The sequence below is a fragment of the Rattus rattus genome, chromosome 15 (assembly GCF_011064425.1).
Source record: "Rattus rattus isolate New Zealand chromosome 15, Rrattus_CSIRO_v1, whole genome shotgun sequence".
Lineage (NCBI taxonomy): Eukaryota > Metazoa > Chordata > Mammalia > Rodentia > Muridae > Rattus > Rattus rattus.
Window position 1 is genome coordinate 54,705,002 of NC_046168.1, and position 17,865 is coordinate 54,722,866.

General features: G+C 49.6%; 1 protein-coding gene across 2 annotated transcripts in view; it reads right to left on the reverse strand.

Annotated features, from left to right (window-relative positions):
* Positions 1-17,865, reverse strand: part of Loxhd1 (lipoxygenase homology domains 1) — a 149,426-nt gene that overhangs the window by 56,513 nt on the left and 75,048 nt on the right. The window contains exons 18-25 of one of the 2 annotated variants that reach the window (XM_032885677.1): positions 15,630-15,790; positions 12,493-12,967; positions 11,891-12,045; positions 9,914-10,047; positions 4,482-4,648; positions 3,244-3,348; positions 2,075-2,203; positions 801-965 (exon numbers count right to left, since the gene is read on the reverse strand). In XM_032885677.1, the coding sequence (XP_032741568.1) occupies positions 801-965; positions 2,075-2,203; positions 3,244-3,348; positions 4,482-4,648; positions 9,914-10,047; positions 11,891-12,045; positions 12,493-12,967; positions 15,630-15,790 (1,491 nt within the window). The remainder of the gene's footprint in view (positions 1-800; positions 966-2,074; positions 2,204-3,243; positions 3,349-4,481; positions 4,649-9,913; positions 10,048-11,890; positions 12,046-12,492; positions 12,968-15,629; positions 15,791-17,865) is intronic. The other variant, XM_032885679.1, reaches the window with a different exon arrangement.

Below are 17,865 nucleotides of genomic sequence, written 5' to 3' on the forward strand. Positions count from 1 at the left end.
GTCGAAGCCTTGACTAGGGGAAAGGTCACTTCTGTTCAGGTTTTGGACTGGAAAATACACTGGCAACCTGTTGGTCCCAACTTTGACTGATCCATACTGTTTGATTCTGAGCTGTTCAGGGGGAAAAAAAAATTTAGTAGCGTTCATTATTTAGCCAGAAAACTAAATTGACTGTTCTGTGTGGGTTTCAGATCTCACCAAATTCTGACAGATTTTCACAGTTCGGCTGATTTCAGTTTGGGTGTTAGCACCTAGTACGGACGTACGCGCCCATGAACATCAGGTGTGAACATTTTCATGACAGGGAATCACCCACCTTCCCTCCGATTTGTCCAGGGAAAGGAACATTTACCCTCAAGTTCTCCCCTGACCCCCACTAGGAGAAAGTGTCTGAGTAGGAATTTCTCTGGCTTGGTAGAATGTGAAGAGGATGGTGATGGGGTGGGTGGGTCATCGCTCCTCGTGAGCACTGATTTAACATTAGTCACCCTGCATCTCAGTCTCTATTTTATAGTTGAGAAACACTGAGCCCCAGAGAGGCCAGACAGTGCACTCTCATCAGTGTGTGTTGTGTAGAGTTTGGAATAAATCCAATATTATCTTTTTGGGGGTCCAGGGCTAGGCCCACAGTATTATCTCATCCCCCGCCCCCCCGAACTCAGGACATCTGAGGAGGGAACAAGGGAGCTGAACAGAATGGTAGAGGTGGGTTTGGCACCGTGCCAACCGTGGAGGAGGGTCTGGGGCTGAGTCAGGACAGCAGGGTATGGGGGCCCCCAGGAGGGCCAGCCTTTCCATACATGGCGTGTAGAGCCTTGTCTGAAGCTCCGCGTGGAAGAGGTCCCTGACGATGCTTCCGTCGTCCTCGTTCTTGGCCAGCCAACGGCCGCAGGGAAAGGTCATGCACTTCCCAAGAGATGGGGCATCCACCTCCACCCAGTCTACAAACCAGCCTGGGGCCTTGCCTGTAGATGAGGGGAGAGAGATGGGGGAGGGGGAGGGGAGAGGAGAGGGAGAGGTAGAGAGAGCCCATTAAGAGTGTGATTAAGAGCGTGTGCAGATATGACTCCCTGGGGATGAGCTCAGAAACTCCCAGTTCCCTTCTCTCCTTGAACTCCCAGAGCTCCACCAGTCTTTTAGCACCGTTTGCTGACAGCGTTGTCAAGACAACACTTATTAAGATGTGCACATGACTAAAACTGCATCCCACTCCAGGCTGGACCAGCGTCGGCAGAAGAGCAGCAGCCCAAGGGGGCTCCTGCCATTGCTGGTCTTGGAGAGGCACTGAGAGGAGGTAGCAGGAGGGCAGGCAAGTCTGAACAAGAGAACCAAGGATGCTGTGGGGGCGGACCAAGCTCCAGACAAGCTAGCTCAGGGATGCACAGAAGCTTGCGTCCACGGAGACGTTCTTATCCCGTTGTGCCTCACGGCTCCCTGGCTCTATTTGTGATGGATGAAAGCTGAGGTAACACATTTATGGAAGGAAATGAAGACCAGGACAAGACCCTTGTCCTAACAGTCCCAAGAGTGTTGCTTCTAGAATGGGGTTTCTCCTCTAGCTAAGAAATGGAGGTTTGGCCAACAGTAAAGAGTCCTACTTTACTGTGGGGGAAAAAATGGATGCTTCCTTTGTCTGGCTGCTCTGTCAGTAGGTTCCATGAAGCTGGCTCTTCGGTCCCTAAACTAGGGTCCCTAGGCTAGCAGTTGCATATGACCAAGGGACTTGAAAGATAAGCACACCCTGGATTGGAGACAACGGGGTGGACCTAGAAGCCATGGTCTAATATCCCCTCCCACTCTGAACGACGTCAATGCACCACAGGTTAGAGACCCACTGATCTCTTTCAGGTGCACATTAACATCACTGAGGTTGAGATCTGGAGAGAGACTTCCAAAGCACCCGTGTGCAGGTCCCAGGGAAGACGAATGAATAATCCCAGAATCTGTGGCAGCCAGGGCTCCACTGGGCAAGTGAGAGTCAGAAGCTGTGTCCCTGTGGATGGCATGATGCCCACAACTGACTGGTTCAGGGACTCTGTAGCTCTAATAGGGAAGAGAAGGGAGGAAACCAGACCTGTGTTGTCATGGCCGATCCTAACTTTCCAAAGGTCTCCCAGATCCAGCGTCTCCACAGTGAAGATTTCAATGCTGTCCCTTTCAAATTTGTCACTGTTGGTTTTGGAGGACTTCAGGAGGGTCATTCCTGCCAACCAGATGAGCCCATGGTGACTGACTAGCTCTGAGACTGTCCCAACCTGTTCTCACCCACCCTCCTGCAGAAAACCTTCTCACATAAACAAGACAGACCTTGCTGAAAACTGCTTAATGTCTGTGACTTGATTTCCTCAGTCAGAGAGAGGTGACCTGGTGTTTTCCCTGTGAGGCCTGAATGAGACTCTCATGCAGAGGGGTCAACAGCAGGACTGACAACAGAAAGCCAGAGGAAGCAAGGGCAGTGGCCAGAGTCCCTCACTTTGCTCGAACATGACTCAGGAACCATTGTACGAACTCATCGATTATCAGACGCGACCTATTTCATTCATTCTACATCATTTGCTTTATTAACCTACTAAGTAACAGGGACGAGCGATGTTTATTGAGTGCCACTTTCACCTCCAAATTTTAAGTGTTCCGTGTCATAAAACTCAGAGCCCTGTAAGACACATAAAACCTTATCTTACAAGTGGGGAAAGCTAAGGCACAGAATGGTTAAGCAACATGTGGCTGATCACACAGCCTGGAACGGAAATTTGAACCAGTCAGTCAGGCTGCGGAGCCAGGGTTTGCATTAACGTATCTCACAGCCAGAGAGGGGGAGGGGTTCGTTCATTCCTCAGTGGTGCTTGGCAAGGGGCTTCAAGCTAATGCATGAAGATCGCTGGAAGGAAAGTTTCCTCTGTAGACTCACTCAGTGATAGTGGCTGGGAGAGGATTGGGAGGGAGGTGACAACACCAAACTGAAGGTGTCATCTTCCCTGAGGTCCTGTGCAGCTGCTGGAGTAACTCTGGTGCGCTCTGAAGACTTTATCATAGGGACCCTGGAGCCCCAGGACTGAGCTTTCTTGAACTTGAAGGAGTCCTTTCTTCTAAGAGATTCCTGGGGTACAGTTAGGACAGGCTGCCTATGGGGGAACTGCCTTTGTCATGGGGCCCAATCCTATGTTCTTCAGTGAGCAGTGTGGAAGAGAGTTTATAGAGACAGAGGAATCTTCCACTAAGCCCGCCTGGGTGCCTCTCTCTTACCGTTGTTATCTTTCGTGCCAAAGAACGTGATGAAGACATTGGCATCTGTGCCTGCGTTCTTTTTGTCCCCAGTCTTTATGGTCACTGAAAATGTGGTTGATTTATCTGCCAGGAGGAGAAGACAGAGAGGGGAGCTGTGGCTCACCTGGGGGATCCAAACGAGGGAGGACAGGCGACTTGATTCTACCACTGTGGCCCTGTCACCCCAGATCCTCCCCTGTATCAGTCCTACACCTATGAGCCCTGTGATTGGCAACAAACAAGTCTGTTCACACAGTCAGTTCTGCACACTGCTTTCCTTGGAGTGCCATTAGCTCGGGAAACTCCTCAACAGACAAATGCCCCTGCCCTGCTTCCTACAGGAAGCCCTCTTGGTCTACATAGGTGGCACACAGACAAGTAAACATGAGGTGGCAGGGAGTCAGAAGCCCACAGCCAGGCACTCTGCTCAGGCCTCTCCAGGCTGAGTGAACCTCTTGCCAGATATGGCTATTTCCCCCCTCAGAAATATGCCTAAAAGTGTGCCTGGAGGAGGACAAAAGATAAGGCAGAGCTAGCCCAGCCAGTCTGTCCCTGAAGAGCACACTTCATAGCTGTGGACCTCTTTATTCCAAGCCGTATGCTAGGCATACAGGAGCCTGCCCCACCCCCAACCTCTACAGTCTCTCCATGAAGGGAGGAGAGTGCAGGGCAGCTACGGTATCTAGGAGGAGGTGCCCAGAGCCCATAAGTAGGAAAGTGGGAAAGAGTTCAGAGGAAGGGAAGGAAAAGGGAAAAGGAAGTAGGGAGAAAGAAGAAGAGGAGGAAGAGGAGGAGAAGGAGGAAGAAGAGGAAGAAGAGGAAGAGGAGGAGGAAGAGGAAGAGAGGAAGAGGAGGAGGAGGAGGAGGAGGAGGAGGAGGAGGAGGAAGAGGAGGAGGAAGAGGAGGAGGAGGAGGAGGAGGAGGAGGAGGAGGAAGAGGAGGAGGAAGAGAAGGAGGAGGAAGAGGAGGAGGAGGAAGAAGAAGAAGAGAAGAAGGAGGAAGAAGAGGAGGAGGGGTAAGAGGAGGAGGAAGAGGAGGAGAAAGATGAGGATGAGGAAGAAGAGGAGGAAGAGGAGAAGGAAGAGGAAAGGAAGGGGTAAAGGGAGGGGAGGGGAAAGGGGAATGGGAAATGGAGGGGGAAGGGAAGGGGGAGGGGAGGGAGAAAGGGAGGAAGGAAAGATGGGACAATGGACAGAATCATCTCTAATAGAAGAAACCTTTCTGCTCCAGAGCCAGGTTGTCGAGGGGATTATTGTCACCCTGGCCCCCGCCCTCCTCGTCTTCGCTAGGTAGCACGTAGGACTCGTCCACCGGCAGCAGCTCCCTGGATAACTGGCCGTCATCCTCCTCGACTGCTAGCCAGCGCTGGCACGGAAAGTAGTACCTGTAGGGAAGGGTAAGGAAGACTGGCGCAGCTCTTTGGAAAGATCTCATGAGAACTGAAACAGTCTGAGAATGAGGGCCCCCAGGGCTGCAACTCCCCTGGCTGCCCGCCACAACATTGCACCCCCAATCTGTCTGGTTAAGGAATTATACCCACACGTCGATAAACAATAAACCCAGAGACGCTCTCAGTCTGTAATACACTGGGCGGAAAAAAAAATATAGAAAGAGAGGAACTTAAGAGATAGTTACCGCGCCCTTCTCAGGCAGTGTGAGGCCAGCGTCTCGGGCACTGTGCTGCACAGGGAAGGTGTTCTGCAGTCATGCATGGAGTCTGTGGACTTCGACGGCATAAACCAGGGGTGTTTATGGCAGATGTGTGTCTAGGGAGCAGAAAGTGGCATCCCAGCCATCAAGGGAGATGACACCCATGAAGACTTCTCCATGGAAAAGCAGTACCCAGCATAAGGGGGAGGGGCCTAGAGAGGTTACTAAGGACTCACTTTTACGGTTCAACTCTCTAGCTCCTGTCTCCTGAGGACTCTCAGTTAATCCCTGTGTGATCTTGAACAAGTTCTTTCCTAGGATCACCAGATTTAGTCAACAGAGGGCCAGGACTCCTAGTCCCACTTGAATTCTGCACAAAAGACGGTTTGTGGTTTTGTGTGAATCCCCCCTGACATTTGGAACGCGCTCCTGTGACTAAGGGTACGCTCTCTGTAGGAACTTGCTAATTCAGCCGCGGTCACTCTTGCCTTTTCCTTCCTCCTCGTTCCTTTTCCTCAGTTGTGCTCCTGGAGCCTGTACTCCAGCGCTCAAGCTCCAAGGGTCTGAGAACGCAACTCCTCTGCAAACAGAGGCCATTGCTTTCCATCTGCATCTCTGCTCCTTGCCCTGATGTGAAAATGCCATTTATGAACTAATCCAGCTCTGAGGTAGACAGTATCCCGGCAAGTGTCTCTTCTTGCCGGCCATGCCCTCAGCACCTCCAAATGTTAGAGAAGCTGACCAGCGGGTGTGACATCAGCACCACACCCAGACAGGCAAGGCAGGCCGTTTTGTAGGGATAGACTGGGAGGGCGAGAGGCAGTGCACTGTGGTGACTCAGAGTAGACAGCCACGAAAGCAGTGCTTCTGTGGGAAACGTGCACCATTCTGCAGGTTAGACTTTAATTCAGTCAAATGAATCGAGAATAATAGGCTGCAGATCTAAATTGTGGGAAAGAGAGGTAGAGCGAGGTAGAGAGAGGTGGATTGTTGGCAGACACAATGAGAGCCAGCAAGGGCAAGGAGAGAGGCAGAGACAGAGGCGCTCACAGAGGAAGAGCCTAGGAGGTGAGGGGGTGGGGGCAGAAGCTAGGAAGGAAGGCTTAGCTCATCCCTCCCACAGGCTGCACCAAGGAGTGAGTGGCTTTGTGGAACTCCATTGTCCCTGAGACACCTGCCGCAGGATTCCAAAGGCCACTGCACTCTCACAGCTGTGGCACCCACCAGTCAGCACATATCCCCTTGGAGCCTGCTTCCAACAGGCAGAAGCAGATCAAGATGGAGCTAGGCCAGGGTTGGATGTTTAGCCCTCCTCCCCTGGGGCCAGTGATCACACAGGGAAGTCCAGGGGGACTGGGCCCAGTGACCTTCCATCTTCCACAGGAGTAATTACGTCCTGCTCAAACAGGTCTCTGGACCCAGAAGATGTAACAGGCAGGAACTTGTAAGGAATAAAGGAGAGGGACAAACAGGCATTCTGGGTAAGCAGGCATTCTGGGTAAGCAGGCATTCTGGGTAAGCAGGCATTCTGGGCCAGAGGCACACCACACAGCTCAGACCAGGGTGGGGAAGGAAAGAGCCCCAGGCTGAGTAGGCAGCAGGTTCACATGGAATCAAAGCTTGGGACCAGTTTAACACACACACACACACACAGAGACACACAACATACATACACATACATACACACACATACACACACATATATACACACACATACACACACATACATACACACATACATACAACACACACATACACTACACACACATACATACATACACACAACACACATACACATACATACACACACATACACACACACACACACACACACATACACACACATACACACCTTACTTGAAAGTAAAAATTGAAAAGACTGCACCGTCAAGCATTAAATAACTAGCAAGGGCTGATGGCTCGGAACCTGGAATCCCCGAGACTAGAGAAGGGGAGGTAGGAGGGTCAGAAGGTCAAGGCCAGCCTAGGTAACTTAGTGAGATTCTGCATCAAATTAAAAGCGAGAAGGTTAAATATACGGCTTGATGTACAGTAAGTAAATGCCCCAAATAAATAAGGAAATGAATAGAGATGGCATTTCTCACTTTTATTTTTGCTGCTGATAGCCAGAGTCTAGAGCTCAGAAATCTGAACGTGGCTATCTTTACACCCAGCTCTCTTCTAGATACCGAGAAGCCACAGAAGTAACAACAGAGAGGAAGTCATTTCTTACATGTGCCACTGTGGGGAAACGATAACGACTAAATGGATCAGATAAAAAAGGGATCCAGAGGCAAGAACACAGAGGGCATGCCAGGGGTCCATGAGACCTTGACAGCTAGGCAGAGACCTCTCTAAACACAGGGAGAGGGAGCTCTGGGGAGGAGACGCCAAGAAGAAAGGACCACTGATGTAAAACCTCCAGGAAGGCCCCAGTTTTTGTTTGGCTCAAGTAATAACAAGAACTGAGCAAAATAGGTGGGGCAGGGCAGTCTGGGGCTAGAATTGAGAGCTAGGAGAGGAGACAGAGACTATATGAGCCACATAGGACATGCTTAATCATCCTATAGAAGTCAGGAGCCTCTGTGGGTTTTGGAGCAGAGCCCTGAGGGATTCTGGTCTGGGAGATGTAACATGGCAGGCAAGTCAGGAGGTTGTGACAGGAAGGGTGAAGTGGTAGCATGTCACTACAGACTCAGACCCATGTACTTCTGAGACGAGAGCTACCACATTCTGCCAGCCAAGCGGGGGTAGATGTGAGACAGAGAGGGATCCAGGAGAACCGGTTGGAAGGGAGGTTGCTACCAGACAGGAGAGGAATGAGGTCAGTGTTCTCTAGGCCCCTGACTACTGGGCATCCCTCCCACCCCAGCCGTGCTCTGTAAAGTTTGGAAGAAAGTCTGGGAGTGCACAGGGAAGACCCAGGGGAGTGGGGGCCCTCTAGGCTAGCAGTGAATCTGCTGTTCTGATTCTGTCTTCTGGACTTCTGTGAATTTCTCTGTGTTCTCCAAGATTAAGCTGTGCTCAGCGTCGGTGTGAAGGCTGTTGAAGCCAGCTCATTAGTGAAGAGGGCTTCTTATTAACGAAGCACAAACCAGTGACATACACAGAGAGAAAAGGATGGGCAGGACAGAGAGATGTGGAAGGGAAGGAAGGGAAGGAAGGGAAGAAGGGCCAGGGAGAGGACTTCCTTCACAAGAGCAGCAGAAACGCACGCTGCCTGGACAGAGACTTAACCAGAGCCCGTAGCCCTCCAGAGGAGAAAACCATTGCAAATTATTAAGATGTACAAAGAAACAGTTGGACAAGAGAGGGAATGTACCCAGGGGGTGGCACTTTAATTTCTAAATATACATTTCCCCCACATACTCATTTAAAGGCAGAATAATCAAACGCTCAAGACTAGTTTTTTTTTTTTCAAATCACTTAATGCCTTGATTTGAAAAAAGGTAAGAATAGTTAATATTTTTAAAGGACCACGAAATAGGACAAGTACTGACAGATATTCAAATAGATTACAAAACTACAGTAATTTTTAAATAGTTGGGCTGGACCAGAAATGTCAAATCAACAGATGAGACAGCAGGAGGGAAACTGGGTACTGGGTCTCTCTCAGCGCACTCTGGCCTTGCCCAGTTGAAAAGCTTTTGCCTTGCAGGGACACCTTGGGAAGTAAGCAGGGTGTTGTCACTAAGCCAGTTTGTTAGAAGAGGAAGTGACAGCCGTAAAGAGGTAGCCTGGCCTGAGTTTGGCAGAGGATCCATCCAGGTCAGGATCCTGTGGTCTCATCACAGAACCATTTTACAGAATACAGAGCTAGCTGTGAGGTGTGCTTCAGGTCCTCTTGCAATGACCAGGTGGGGTCTAGGGGAAATAGGTTGAGTTAACTCTGTCCTATATAGAGCTTAGCACAAGGGGACGTGGTCCAAGACCCAACCGGCTGCAGGCCAAGACATTTATTCAACAAATATTTATTAATTAAGTGCATACTAAATCTCACAGACTGTTAGACCCTCGGCAGTCCTGAGTCCATTCCAGAGCTAGCATGCTTTCCTCTATGCCTCTGAACTCCACATGGAGAAGCCCCCCCCATCCAAGAGGCAGTGTGGCCTAGTGGTAGGAGCACACTAACAGCTCACATCAGCGGTCTGGATGTCAGGTCTGGCTCTGACACCAGCTGGTTCTAGGGCAAGGGCTCCTTCATCTATGGGGAAGACAAATACCTCCTTCCCAGGCTAGGTCAGAGGGTGGCTCTGAGTCTCCAACACGTACCAGTCCAGCCCACCACCCACTGACACACATCAAGTTAATCAGAGATTTGCATCTGTTGAGGAAAAAAAAGTCGAAGGAACAGAAGCATTTCGGGGCATGAAACCCAAATTTCAGCGTCCACAAATGACGTTTGATTAGCACACAGCTCTGCTCCCCATTTCAGTGTCATTCAAGGATGCTGTTTCTGCTGTTTTTCTTTCGAAACAGTGTCTCACTAGGTAGCTCAGGCTGGCCTGGAACTCACTATGGTAGACCAGGCTGGCCTGGAACTCACTGACATCTGTCTGCGTCTGCCTCCCAAGTGCTGGGATTAAAGTGTGCATTAGCACGTCCAGCTAAAGCTACATTTGTACTTTCCTAGTAGGGTGCCTTCTACAGAGACCAAATGCTGTTCAGAACCGGAAATGTCTTCTATGTGGCTCTTTTAGAAAACTTTTCTGATCATTAAAACCGGGTACTCTAAGTTGATTTCTCCATGGAGAGTTGTAGGTGAAAGGGGTTGTCAAGTAGGTGTTCTAGAAGACTCCTATCTGACAGGATACGAACTTCTGGGAGGCAGAGAAGAGATACAAGGCTCCTGCAGATTCCTTTATGGTCAAACTCATCCTGGCCTCGGCCAACCCACCCTAACCCTCAGACATCACCTCGGAATCCTTGGTCCTCTCTCCAGGACTTGTTTAGCACCAAGCATGACCTCTGACGCTTCCTCCCCTCAAATCCCACTCACGTGGTCTCGTTATTCACATCGGTGATGTCTATTCTGTCCAGGAACCAGCCCGGCCTGTTGCCCGTGTTATCATGACGAATCCGAATCTTGGTAAGAGCCCCCAGGTCAATGGCATAGATGGTGAAGGTATCTGTCTAGGAATGGAGAAAGTATGGCTCAGAGGGGCAACACATCCTTGCTTTCCGCTCTAGTCTCACCCAAAGGAAGACCCTAAAACCCAGAGCCATCAGAGTTGGGGTGAGGAGAATGCAGCTCGTCGGTCTGGTGTTAGCATAGCACATGTTTTTTTGAGCTCTGTTTGTAGTTTAGGTTGGTCTCAGACTTGTCATCCCCTGCCTCTACTTCCCAAGTGCTAACATTACACTACTATGCCAAGCTCTTACACTGTTGCTTTATAACCCTGGCCTATGAGTGCAGTTTGTGTATTCCTGGCTGTCCCTGCAACCAGCTCTGTGGCCCAGGCTGGCCCTGAACTCACAGAGATCCACCTAATCTCTTCCTTCTGATCGCTGGGATTAAAGGTCTGTGCCACCACCACCTCATTGGGTTTCACATTTGTGATGAGTATGCACATGTGGGAAGGGGTCCAACGAGACCCTATTCTCAGTGTACACATGCGTGCAATTTCCTTCGACACCTGCCGTGAACAGTCCTGAGCAAATGCACGCAGGCTGACAGGAAAGATTTGGCCCTGCTCCTCCCTTAGGAGGAGGATGAGTGGAATGTGAGCTGTGCACAAGTCTGGGGATCACCACTGCATCAGAGAAAGACAATAGAAAAGAGACCCAGTGTGTGGACCGGTTCTCCATGATACACTGTTTAAAAACTCTTCATTCTGAAGGACTTTAAACCTGCAGAAAACTTGTAGAAATAGATATAACCATGGCTGCCTTCTCTTAGATGCTGCCCCTATGTGCAACGTTAGCTGGATTACTTCATTCTTCTTGTCCCTCTCTCTGTCTCTGTCTCTGTCTCTGTCTCTGTCTCTCTCCTTTCTCTGCCTCCCTCTCCTCTCTGTCTCTCTGTCTCTGTCTCTCCTTTCTGTCTCTCTCTATCTCTCTGTCTCTCTTTGTCTCTCTCTGTTTCTCTGTCTCTCTGTCTCTCTCTGTCTCTGTCTCTCCTCTCTGTCCCTCTGTCTCTATCTCTCTCTGTCTTTCTCTATCTCTCTCCTCTTTCTCTCTCTCTGTCTCTCTCTTCTCTCTGTCTCCCTCCTCTCTGTCTCTCCTTCTCCTTTCTTTCTGTTTCTCTCTGTCTCTGTCTTTCTCTGTCTCTCTCCTCTCTCTGTCTCTCTCTTCTCTCTGTCTCTCCTGTCTGCCTGTCTCTGTCTCCCTGTCTCTCTCTATCTTTCTGTCTTTCTCTGTCTCTCTCCTCTTTCTGTCTCTCTCTTCTGTTTCTCTCTGTCTCTGTCTTTCTCTCCTTTCTGTCTCTCTCTCCTCTCTCTGTCTCTTTTTGTCTCTCTGTCTCTCTCTGTGTCTTTCTCTCTCTCTCCCTCTCCCTCTCTCTCTCCCTCTCTCTCTCCTCTCTCTGTCTCAATTGGTTCCCAGCCCTTAGACAGTCGTTTACAGTGCCTATAACTCCAGTCCCAGGGGATCTAAAGCCCTCTTCTGACTTTTATGGGAACTGCATGTATATGGTGCACAGACACATACATGAGCAAAACATCCATACACAGAGATAAAAAGAAAAATATTTTTAAACCCTCTCAGCTCACTTAGTGTTTAAATACAGTATTCTCCGGATGATTCTGAGGACCAATTAGCCTATAGGATTCCCTTGCAGGAATCTGCTTGTAGTTTTAACATTACACTCTGCAAACTACTGGTGCTTACAGAAGGGTAGCTGCAGCCAGACCTCACCGGACTGAATGCAACCCCTTATTAGACCCACAGCAGACATGATGCTGGCTCAGATTGCTGCGGGAAAAGTGTTCCATATCTGGCTCTCACCCACCCAAGAGGCAGAAAGTTCCCACTCTACCTGGCCCTGCTCAAACTTGTTGGACTTGTCTGATTTCTTCAGGGGTCGCTCCCCTGTGTCCCCGTATTCCTCACCGTAGATGGTCAGGTAGACGTTGGCATCAGTGCCAGCCTTGGGTACGTTCCCTGTGATCACCTGGACCTCGTAGGTATTGGCTGGAGACACAGAAAGATGTAGCACTCAGAACACAAGAGCCACGAGACGGAACTGTGGCCCACAACCTTGGATCCAGGTGGGCTCTGGAAGCCAGAAGGTTCTACAGCAATTCCACACCAGCTTACCCACCTCCCACCCAAGACTTGTCTTTGGCATGAAATCAAGAGCCAATGGGCCTCCCTTCTTACCCCTACATTTGGCTACAACAAGGTATGTGAGAGTTCCTCCCAACCTCAATGTTTTTCCCCTTAAGAGGCCAGGTCAAAGGCTGTGCTTAGCTCCAAACAGATGGACCAATTGTCACTTTCTGGGGGGCAGGTCAGGAGAGTTATGAACCACAGTGGGGTCCCACCTATTCAGTCTCTACCTAAGGCTCATTGAATCACCCTGCCCCTCCACTGGTCCCTTTAGGGGGAAATATGGCCCCTTGTTTCTTTCAGGCTTACGCTCAGGACCCGGCTGACCAGCTGGAACCAATTCCACGACAAGTTCATTGTCCTCCTTGCCCCGGGCCAGCCAGCGGTTAGCGACGAACTTGTACTGCACAATCACCTCCTGCATCCCTGGCCCATACTCCTTTTCCTCCTCTTCCTCCTCTGACTCCTCCTCCTCTTCCTCCTCAGAGGAGGACTCTTCTGAGGAGGACTCTTCTTCCTCATCGCCCTCCTCCTCCTCATCGCTGCCTTTCTTCTTTTTCTTCTTCTTCCGCTGCAGCTTAGCCTTCAGCCTTTCCTTCTTCAGCAGCTGCCGCAACTTCTCCTTCTCCTTCTTCCTCCGGGCCTCCTCCTCCAGCGTCAGGCTCTCCTCCTGCACCACCAGGTGCCGCAGCCACACTGTGTCCACAAACCAGCTGGGCCCAAAGCCCTCGCCTGTGTGTCCCAGTCGGATCTTGTAGATCTCGCCCACGTCCGCCGCTTCCAGCTGTGCAAAGTGCAGGGCAGCAGCTGACATGGCTCCTGCCATCCTCCCCGCCTCCCCCATGAAGCCAGAGCTGAGCTGTGGTGTAGAGGTGTCTCCCACTATGCCAGGCTCTTCCCCAGGCTTAAGGAAAACACTTCTTTCTAACTCAGATGGAGTCAACCTCAGTGCTTTGTCTTTTACCCTTACTCTTGCTTTCGTATCTTTGCTCACACAGTAAGCTCGCTGTGCCAGGTCTGCTCTTACTCCCATCTTACCTCAACTCCAACTTGTTCACAGTCCCGGGTCTCATTATTACCTTAAAAACACACAGACAGAGCCTGGCAATGGTGGCGCATGCCTTAAATCCCAGCACTTGGGAGGCAGAGGCAGGCAGATTTCTGTGAGTTCCAGGCCAGCCTGGTCTACAAAGGGAATTCCTTGACAGCTAGGGCTACATAGAGAAACCCTGTCTTGAAAATGCAAAAGACAAGAACAAAAACCAACCAAACAACAACAAAAATCAGACAGTATCTTCCCGTGTTCTCTTTACAAACGTGTCCACTATTAGGAAGATACCATTTCGGCAATAAAGAAAGAAATATGTTTCTTTTTTTTGTGACAAATAAATAAAACCTTCACCCATTTCCTCAGAGGTCACCTGGGTTTACCAGACCCTTGAGCTCCAAAGGGCCCAGGACTTAGCTGGCTCTGGTCCTATCCTGCCATCTTGGGGCTCTAGAGCTGTGTGGTGGTTTGAATATGAAATGATCCCCCAAAGCCTCCTGTTCTGAGCCCCCAGGATCCAGCTGGTGGCACTGCTTTGTGAAACTGTGAAGGGACTGAGTCACCAGCCTGGACCTCAGGTTTTACAGCCCGGCCTCATTCCCTGCTGCTCTCTAGTTCGTCTCTGGAGACACCACGCAACCAGCTGCCTCACTCTCCTGCCGTGCTACAATGGAGGCTATCATTCTTAAAACATGAACCGAAATAAACCTGTTTGTCCCTAAGTTGATTTTTTTTTCAAGTATTTTGTCACAGTCATCAGAAAATAAAGTAATGAGCTATGAGTTCCCTTTAAGGACAGAGGCCATCATTGTGTGTCTTCTGACAGACAGGCCTAGTGCACGGCAGCTCATCGTCAACCTCCCAGTGTCACAGTGTCATGAGCCCTACATCCTCAGGAAGAGGAGACCGAGGCTCAGACTTGTGGGGAACCGAGCCTGAAGTCCTTTCTGTCTGGCTCTCCTGTGCACCTTGGTGTTGAGCCTGGCTTTATGTTTGACTCTTTTCAAAGTCCAGTCCCACCAGTTATCCCACCTGAGTGCCAAGCACCTGAGGTCGAAGGCTGTGCTCTAGTTACTCAGTGTCCTGAACTTTATTCCAGACCTAGATGAGAAGAAAGCTCTCCCAACTTCGTATTCAGGAAACCATAATGGAGCTAACCCGCCTTTGTAAGGAAACCATGGAGCAAAATGGTGCCTAGGCTTAGGTAAAGCAGAATTTCTCTTTCTTTGTTGCTTAGGGGATGGGAACTGTACACTGTTCAATTACATTTCTGTGACTGCTCGCAGCTTCCCAGGTGCACATCTGACACTGACTCTTATTGCTATGGGGACCGAGATGCCAGGCAGGCAGTAATTACAAAGCTGGATTCTACTGACGAGAATGCTGACAAGGTCCTGAAAGGTTGACCGTGTTAGCTTGGGGCTGCCAGCAGTGTAAGAGGACACACAACCCAATGAAGGCCCTGTACCTGTCATGATTCAGACACTTGTGACCCTGGTTGGGCCCCAAGTCGGCTAGCACCTTCCTGGGAATCAGAAAAGACTCTTTACTGAATACCAAGATGTTTATGGTACAAAAACACACATGGAACACCCAGCATGAACATGTTTCCTCTACACATGTCTGAAGATACACACTTATGTGCTTGTACACATATATACGTACGCACATGCCTTCATGTCCAGCATAAAAACTACAGTGGCCTCTGCATCCTCCTCCCTTAACAACAATGAGCTCTTACTCGAACCTTTTTTTCCTCTTGGCCAAAGACTTGCAATGTGATCAGAGGAAGTCCCCTGAGGACATTTAAAAACACGTTAGCAAACTCTGCCACCTCTCAGGGGCCTGCCTGGGAAATATGGACTTATCACTAGCCTGGGAGAAGTTCAGCATCAGAGCCATAGACAGGGAGCAAGCAGAGAGCTAGCCCTGGTGCCATCACTGGTGGACTAAGAAGTCACTTGCGGACTTGACAGTGCCCTGCAATTGCTGGCTGAACTTCCAAGAGAAAGCTACCTCAGAGAACACACCCTACTTGTAAGGATTGATTGGCTGGCTTGGGGTGTGGCTGAGACAGCATTTTCCCTTAAAGATCACCAGGTAATTCAAGTGAGAGACAGGGAAGGACTTCCGGTCATTTCAGGCCCCCAAAACTCAGGTCCAAGAACGAAGTTATCATTCAAGGGCACACGGTAGAACACGGGCAAACATCCGTGCTTTCTCTTTTCCAGTTCAAAACTCTACGGTCTGCTCATCGCTTCCAAGAATCCCTCAATTTCAGTTCCTCCAGGAGGCATCTCCCAGCTGGAAGGAGGCACCCATTGTCCAGCGGACGAGCGGCGCCACCATACCAACTGCTTGCCTCCTGTTGGCACCCGGTTGTCTACCTCCCACACACCTGGAATATGTCCTTGGACCCCCGATCAAACACTTTGGAGCGGCTGGCAAGGAAGAGTACTTCGGTCTTGCCTTCCTCCCCGTAGATCTGCACGTAGACTCGGGAAGTGGTGCCGGCACCACCCACGTCTCCGGTCCAAATCTCAATCTCGTAGTGGACCACTAGTGGACAACAGGAGAAAGGGAAGGGGCAGTTAGCGGTAACAAGAAGGATAGCAACAAGCACTTCCTAAACCTCCCCCCACCCATGCCTGATTCTTCACAGGCATCATCTTCTCTAACCTCCCCTACACAATGAGCCAACGTTTGGCAGACGGGCCAGCTTAGGCTTAGAGGAATTGAGTAGGCCGTATGCACTCAGACTGTTGTGTCTAGACATCTATTACCTCACTGTGTGTTCTTGGAGACCAGGAATGAGGGGACTTCACACACCAGCTGGTGCTCCCCATTGTCTGCCTGTGTGCTAGGGTTTGAATGTTTGTTCCCTCCATGCTGATATCTAATTGTTATTGTAAGCTATAGAGGCTTTAAGAGGTGATCCTTCCGTGAGGGCTCAGCTCTTCTGTCTGAGGTCGAGGTGTCCCTGTTTTCTCTGTCCCCGTCTGCCATGTTAGAATGAATCCAGAAGGCTCTCACCAGATACCACAACATTAGGACTGAACTCCTTAGGGTAAGAGCTTGTGTTCATTTTATATTATGTGGTCTATAAGACTGTACATCACCATAGTGCTATACAAGTACTACCTTGTAGCGACAAAAAAATAAATTAAATTATAAAGTTACTGATACTGGGCAGACACCACAAGGCAGGAAGAAGCAAAAAACTGCCTTCATTTAATAAAGGACAAGACTCTGGAATGACAACAGTGCTCATTTAAATCAAAGCACTTTTCAGACTATACCAACACATGCCCTTCATAGAAAAAGCTGTGCATATTTCGAGATGATATTTATCAAGATGTTAGAGGGTGGTAGAAATACGTTATTGGTAGGTAGCAATAGAGGGTACTGCAAATAGAGTAGGTGTGTCTCCTAAAAGACTATGGCACCATTCTGTCTAGTGATGTGATTACTCTAAGACAATATCAGGATTTCTTTTCAGATAAAAGAAATCCTGTGTGTGTTCCTGTGTGTGTGTGTGTGTGTGTGTGTGTGTGTGTGTGTATGTGTCTTTGTGTGTATATGTATGCATTTGTGTGCATGTCTGTGTATATGTGCCTGTCTGTGAGTGTGTATGTGTGTGTGTACATGTCTCTGTGTGTGTCTGTGTGTGTGTGTCCCTGTCAATAAGTATGTGTGTCTCTGTGTGTGTGTGTGCATGTCTATATGTGTGTGCCTGTCTGTGCATGTGTGTGTGTGTGTGTGTGTGTGTGTGTACATGGAGTGCCATCCTCTACCAATCTCCACTTTAGTTTTTTGAGACTCGGTCTTTCTCCAAACCCTTAGCTCATCAATGTAGCTAGCTGATTACCTGGTCAGTGCCAGGTGCTTCGATTTAAATGAGCGTTGTCCTCACTCCAGCCTATTGTCCTCTTACCCACTCTCTCCCTGACCCACTGGGATGGCAGACAGGTACCATTGAACTAACTTTTCAATAAGTGCTGGGGATCCTAACGCAGGTGGCCATATTTGTTCAGCGAGCACTCCACATTCTGACTGAGGGAGAGCTGCCTCAGCTATGCATTGCTCTTAAAGAGAATTCCTGTAAGGAAGGCTGTAGCAAGAAAGCTACAGTCAGCTGCTCTCAGGAGAGAGGTGGACACACAGTGGCCATAGAAAAACAATCTGGTCACTATCTTCCCCAACCTCTAAACCTTTGGAAGCCTCCAACCTACTCATATGGACATTGAAGACTTCAGTTCCTCACAAAAACCTGTTCACGGTGCCTGTCCACTTGCCCTACCACCACCCTCTTACCCTGCTCCATTCTCCAGTTCCCCCTTCTCTGTTAGGCAGTCTGCTCCCTCTCTCACAAGGACAAGGCCTTGGCCTGTTTTTGTTAACAGTTGCCTTCACAGAGGCCACAGTAGGGCTGGCTGGAGAAACCTCAATAGGCATTTACTGACTGAAAAGTCCGACCTCCTCAGCTAATTTTCCTAAGGAAGATATAGACTACGCCCCCAAATTTTCCACAAGGTTGGGAATATATGTCTCCTAATGGTTTTTTATTTTCTGTATTTCTCCAGGACAAAAATTCTATCCATTGGATCCTTATTTTTCCTAGCTATGAAGTGAAA